Below are 6743 nucleotides of genomic sequence, written 5' to 3' on the forward strand. Positions count from 1 at the left end.
TCTGTCTAGTTAATATCAGAAATATTATCCATGGCAATACATTATTTTAATTTTTACCACAGTTCAAAGGGGAATAGACATAAGGAAGAAAATCCTACCATAATATATTTAGGCTTACAGTCTACATGTACATACCTCTCCCAAAACCAATGTTACTTGTTTCTAATTTATGTGCTCCATTGTTCAAGTCAAAACGTTGTACATCTTCCAGTATCCATACTATAGCACATTCCTAATTCAAATGCACTCTCCTTCAAACTTTTCACTTTCCTTTCAATTTGTTTTTGAAAAAAGGGATAAAGAAGTTGCAGTGCAGAACTCTATTAATTTAGAACAAACCATTATAACCTACATTGAAAAAAGAGAATTTTATCAAAACCAGATTTCAATAACAGTTGTGTATAATTTTCAGTTAATGGTACTTGTTGAAATTGCACTTTGCAGATAATCTTGATAGTGTTCTTAGCGCTTCTATTTCATCCTATTTTTTTTCAGTAGATGCAGGTTCTTCTGGGTTTTTCTTTTGGCTCCCCTTCCGAGAATGTTTGTATTTGTCTACATAGGCTTTAACCAGATTTGCCACTTTAGCAGAATTCACTTCTCCACTCTTACTATGGCAAACTTTATCTACTGCCTTCCGCACAATCTCTTTGTATTCTTCCTTGGTAATATCTTTATTTTGGTAAAATGGTTTAATGGCCAATTTTACTTCCTGTGCTGCTTTTTCTTGAATTTGCAATTTCTTGTCTGTCTTCGAGCTATCTGCGCTGGCTTCCACTGTAACACTTACTTTGCTTTCTGCCAATTTTACAGCAGCATTAAGAGCTTTGCTGTGATTTGATGATGAAGCATTACCAGAACTTGGTCCCTGAAATGTGCCCATATTTCCAGGGGTTGATGTTGGAGCAGGCAAGACTGGTGTACTTGTGTTATTACCTACATGAGAAGCACTAGGAATACCCTGTGGTTGTTTTCCATCTGGTTGTGAAGCAATGTAGTTGACTTGTTGGGATGGCGGGGGAGGGGGTAGTGGTGGTGGTAATCCCCGAGATACATTAGCAGGAGCAGCTACCTGCATGAGAGGCACTCCTGTATGGAGATGCATGGGTAGCTGAGGATGAATGTTAAATGGATTACGTTGGATGTTCATCAAGGGGGCATGAACACCCACAGGATATGGGAAGATATTCATAGTTTGGTGTTGTGCATTCATTTGTTGTTGCATTACATTCATTTGTTGCGGCATCATAGTTATAGGAAGCTGAGTACCATCACCTTGTTGGTTGGTTTGGTCTTTGAGGTTTTGATCTTGCTCAGGTGTTTCCTCTTCTTGCCTCATCCAACCAGACTGTGGGCCTGAGGAATTCCTCCCTCTTCTTGAATAATAATTCTGTACATCAGCAGGCAACGTCTTTCTTACAGCCCAACTAGATGCAGAAGTCCACCCTGACCTATCAGCAGGGGTATCAAATGAAAATTCTTGCTCACTTTTACGTCTATAGGATTGCTGTTCAATAAACTTTGATGACTCATTCCCTGAACTATTTGAGTTCCCTGAGAGGGGCTTTCTGTTTTGCCATCTATTTTCATTCTGTTCATTATGTCCAAATCCTGTTCTGAAGGTACTTCTGCCCCGGTTGCCTCTGCCCCGGCTGGACATCCAACTGGAACCAAAGTTTTTATTCCAAGGTTTCCCTGAATTATCATGTCTATTTTCTTCCCAATGAGAATCTTTAAATTTCTCTGTATTCCTAGTCCTTGGGTCTTGACCTGAATTTATTCTTTCCATTATCCAATCTGGACAGTCATTTTTATGTTTATCAGCAGAACACTGTTCATCAATATCTGGATTAACCTCATTTTTTTCTTTTTTCAAGTTTTCATTCTGCTTATCTTGTTCATTCTTTCTGTATCTATCATTTCCCCTGGGAAACCTCCAATTGTCATATGTCCATCTTTCCTTCCACCTAGGAGAGTAACTGTCTCTGTCATTTCTACTGAAGGAGGACTTATTACTTTTTGTTCTAGATCTTGAACATGACCTAGAACGAGATCTGGACCTAGACCACCTTCTGGCCCTCCTCTCCCTAACACGATCTCTCCTTTGCCCATCTCTGTCATTTTCTCTTTCTCTGCTTCGAGATCTAGATTTCTCTCTTGGGGAAGAATCTTTTGTTCTTGATTGAGACCGTCTGCCCTCTCTTGAAGTGTCTCTCCTAGGAGAGAGTGACTGAGACTTCCTGCCTTCCTCTCTTTTTGGAGACCAAGACTGAGATCGTTTCCTCTCTCTTGCAACATCCCTCTTTGGAGATCGAGACTGAGACCGAGATCGTCTTCGACCTCTGGTAATTTCCATTTTGGGAGATTGAGAATGAGATTTTCTGCTTTCTTTTCCTATGTCTTTCTTAGGAGATTGAGATTGAGACTGCTTCCTTTCCCGTATAATGTCTTTGCTAGGAGACCATGTTGTAGGAGAGTGAAATGTAGACCTTCTAGTTCGAGGCTTTTTAGCCTTATCTACTAAATTTGCAGAATTTTCAGTTTCATGCATGAGTGTTGCACCCTTTACACTTATAAGATCTGAATCTTGTGTTTTATCTTGAGAATTTTCCTCCAGTTTGGTTTTAGCACTGACAGTCAGTTCACTCTCAGATTCATTTTGGTCACTACAAAATGAGTCACATTCCATAGGTATTGTTTCATTATTGTCCTCATTAAAATGTTTGGGGAACTGTTCGCTATCTAAATTAGATGATTCTGTATTTTTATTTTCTTCAGCAAGAAATTCAGACTTCTCTTCTATAGATTTGTTAACATTATCATTGTCTGACAGATCATCTTTCAAAAAATTTTTATTTTCTTGAGTACTTTCTAAATGTTCATTATTTGAATAAACTATTGTACTTTCCTCATTTCCAGGGCAATCCAGTTCACCAGATTCTGTATGATCAAGCAAATCAACCTTTGGGTTCTCAGGAACATGATCTTCTACAAGTAATGCTTCTTCATGTTCAAGGGACTCAACCTCAGAACTTTGTACACATAATACTTTAATCTCAGAATCAAGATGGCCAACGATACTCACTTTGAGACTCTCTGTACATTGATCTTCATTTACCTTTGATTCTGAACTCTCAAATACCTCATCTTTGAAATTAGTATCAACCTGGTTTACATCTCCCTCAGATTTTGAATGTGTAAGCAATTCATTTTGAGGACTTTTAAGGGCTGCATCTGCCTTTACCTCTAATTCTGAATGCTCAGATGTTTTAACTTGAGTTTCTATTCGTTCATCTTCTTTCTCAGTATTATTCTTAGAGAGCTCACTTTCTAAAAACAAAGTGTCTTTCTCAGTACCTTTGTTCTCAATTTCCTTAATTTCTTCTTCAACTAGCAGAGAAGGTTCTGGATCACCAGAATCAGAAAATGACTTCTCTACAGTATCCGGTTCTTTTCCATAATTTTCTTTAAGTTCCTCAATGTCTACATGTTCATTTAAACTTCCCAAGCCATTAACAGATTCTTGCTCTATGTCTGGCTGCATGATGCAAGAGTTGCAACTTTCTGTATTGGATATACATTCTTTATCCAATACAGGGAGTGTGTCAGACTCTATAACTTCTTCATCTGCAGAATCACTAGAAGATGATTTTTCAGGGAGAGATGATGAACTTCGAAGTTTCTTTCTAACTACAGGTGCCTTTCTAGTTCTTCTCTTAGGCTTTCTTTTGGGGACTGGTCTAATCTGCTTCTTGGAATCTGCTGAAGTGGAAACATTTACCGATGAATTATTGCTATCTGGAGCATCACACTCAGAATTATTTGAAATCGGTGAATTCTGAGACTGACTAACAGTTTCAGATTTCATATTACGTGTAGATCTTCTCCTAGGAGTTGTTTCTGCAGGCTTTCTTCTTGTTCCTCTACTATTTGATGTGCCTGAAGTTTGTTTCTTCTCCTCTCCCCCTTGTGTATGTGCTAGCGCATGTTCCTTGCAAAATGACCCAAAGTCCTCCAAAGAAATAGTATTCATTGGAAAAATTGTTCTTGGCAACATAGAGGAAACAAGAGGAATGATTTCAGCTCCAGCCATCCAAGGAATGAAACCAACTCTTGCAACTCCAGGTAATGTATCAGAGAACCATGACAATTGGAGTTCCTGTCTCTTTTGTCTAATCATTGAGTCAATTTCAGTGAATTCTGTAAATCCAGTAACTCCTAATGGTACAAGAAGATTCTCCAATGTGATTATCAGAAGAAAATACACTTATTTATCTTAATTAATGTGGCTTTCCTTTTCACCATTTCATTATTTGAAGTATTTCTATGCATTTTCTTCAAATCTTTATAAAATTCTGCACTTAACAGATCTCTTTTTACATCTTCTCTTTTTCTCTTGCAGCTTTTAATATTTACAGAATGGCAATCCATTCATGTTTCTTATCATCTGTTTCTCTTAATTGTCTTGGTACTTGTACCTTAATACAACCTTCCAATGCACTGAATTTACATATTGCCTGAAACGGTTTTCGATCAATTGGACACGAAGGCAGAGTCTCTGCCCACTTAAGAATACAGGTAATGCAGAAGATATGATTACAATTTTCAGGAAAACCAACTTCCTTCTCTAATATGCAGGAAAGACATATTGGGCATCTATCAGCTTCTTCATATGGAATGAGAATGGAATGAGGGCACATTCTATTTTCTTCACCTTCAGTGTCTTTGTGTTCCTCATCCCCCTCATTTGAAATATTGTTATTTTTCCTCTTCATCTCTTCTTGGTAAGGAATTCCTTTGGCTGCAAATGAGGCTCCCACTTACGGCGGGGTGGCTGTGATGTTTCCTCCACACAAGTCACCGGGTCACCGTCACTCGGTTTCCAAGTTCCCCAACATGGACTCCTCCACTTCGCTGCCAGAGGTTATTTCGGGGAGCGCCGCGTCTCCAGTACTAGGGAGGGCTGCAAGAGCTGGGCTGCGCCGGAATGAGGTGGCGACGGGGTTAACAGAGACCTGAGCAGGGCTAAGCTTCTCTGTTCCGCGGGCGCCGCCGCTGCTTCCTCACCTCGTCTTCCCTTCTTTCCTTTTCTTCCTCTTCCTTTCCTCCCCCCGCCCCCCACCAGCCGATCCCTCCGATTCTCCTGTGCTCAGCTATGCGACCACATGTCGGCATGCGGTACCAACCGGACCTCACTTCTGCCCACTCCAGCGTTTGCTCTTCGCCCCTGTCTTCCCTTTCGGGCAGTTCTACGACACCCAAGGAGACCTATAGGGACCACTCTTAATGTGAGTAAAACTAACTTATATTTCATGTACAGGTAAGAACACTTTTGACCTGGGCTCCTTTACAGGTCATTCTTGACATAGTATATCCTAAAGCTCATTTCTGAGAAATCTCCAATCCCCACAAGAGTTCTCCAAATCTAATCCCTTTACATGGCCTCCAAGACCTTTGAATGGCCTTCTGGTACTTCCTACATGAATTGGTTTGATATAAGTGCATTATAAAATGAGTTAACATACTTAGGATTAACATAGTCATTTATTTAGTATTATTATGTTGACACATACTTAAAGTCACTATAGCAACACACACATACACACCCTCATGGAATTATAATTCAGGTAATTATCCAGGGACTACATTCTTAATCTAGTTACATACACAGATTCTTGCCTGAGACTACAAATCACAAACTTACAAAGTATTATACTAAAGGGATTCTTAAGTTAATTCAAATGAATGGCTGCTTAGTTAAATTTCCTTTAGATTCTGCCACTGATAATGCACTACCAGGAGGTCAAGAAGAGAGAGAAAGGTCTCACATATTTGAAAATTCTACTGATTTCACTTTCGATAGAAAATCCTGGAAACAAAATGAGTGTCTACCACTTTGGTTAAACAAAATATGGCATATTGATGCAATGGGATATTATGATGTTGGAAAAATAGATATGATGAGCTCAGAGAAATATCAAATGATTTGTAGTACTCTTCAAAGAAAGAAAATAGATTTAGAAGAAAATATACAAAACAACAGCAATTTTGAAAATGAAAAAACTAAAATAATAGAATTCAGATGAAATGTAATGAAAATGGATTGAAGGGGACCAGATGAACATAATCTTGATTTTGTGGAATGATAATGAAGCTCTCTTCCCTTTCTCAGTAGAGTTGGTGGAAATGTTTCACATAGTGCCATATAGATTGGTTGATTTTGCTAAGCTGGTTTTCTCTTTTATATTTTTATATAAAAATAGGAATTGGGGAATATATAAGGTATAAAAACTGTAAAGGTGGGGCACCAGGGATGTTATTATTATTATTAAATGTAACTAAATGGTTTGTGGGTTCACAGTGGGTTGAAGGAGAGACAGGACCAACCAGGATAGGGAGACCAGGGTTTATTGCCAATCTGTTAACTATCTCAGGAATGGCAGTTAGGCCAACAGTCACTCAGCTCTCCTAGGCTAGGGTCTATGGAACCAGCAGGCAAAAAGGTAAAAGTATATAACAGTTTAATTGAGGGAAATAATAATGAAGGATGGGAATAAGGGATTCTATACTTATAACCTAAGGGCAAACCACAGGGGGAAAGGAAGGACTTGACTACACTATTCTAATTGACCTAAGCCAGGCGGGGGCCCAAAGGAAGCAGTACTGAAGTCACAGAGAAAGCTCCTCCAAGCCTGGTTCCAGCCAGGTTTGGTCAGCTCAGCTAAAGGGCCTAAGGATGGCTT

At 39.1% G+C, this 6743-nt stretch overlaps 1 protein-coding gene across 1 annotated transcript; it reads right to left on the reverse strand.

Moving 5' to 3' along the window:
- Positions 1-208: 208 nt before the first annotated feature.
- On the reverse strand, positions 209-4885 carry LOC123239517 (protein SCAF11-like). Its single transcript, XM_044666796.1, is given in 4 exon segments — positions 209-4211; positions 4213-4266; positions 4268-4430; positions 4433-4885. Coding segments are annotated over 4 exon segments (4290 nt in total). The 5' UTR covers positions 4776-4885; the 3' UTR covers positions 209-481.
- Positions 4886-6743: the final 1858 nt, after the last annotated feature.

The sequence above is a fragment of the Gracilinanus agilis genome, chromosome 3 (genome assembly GCF_016433145.1).
Source record: "Gracilinanus agilis isolate LMUSP501 chromosome 3, AgileGrace, whole genome shotgun sequence".
Lineage (NCBI taxonomy): Eukaryota > Metazoa > Chordata > Mammalia > Didelphimorphia > Didelphidae > Gracilinanus > Gracilinanus agilis.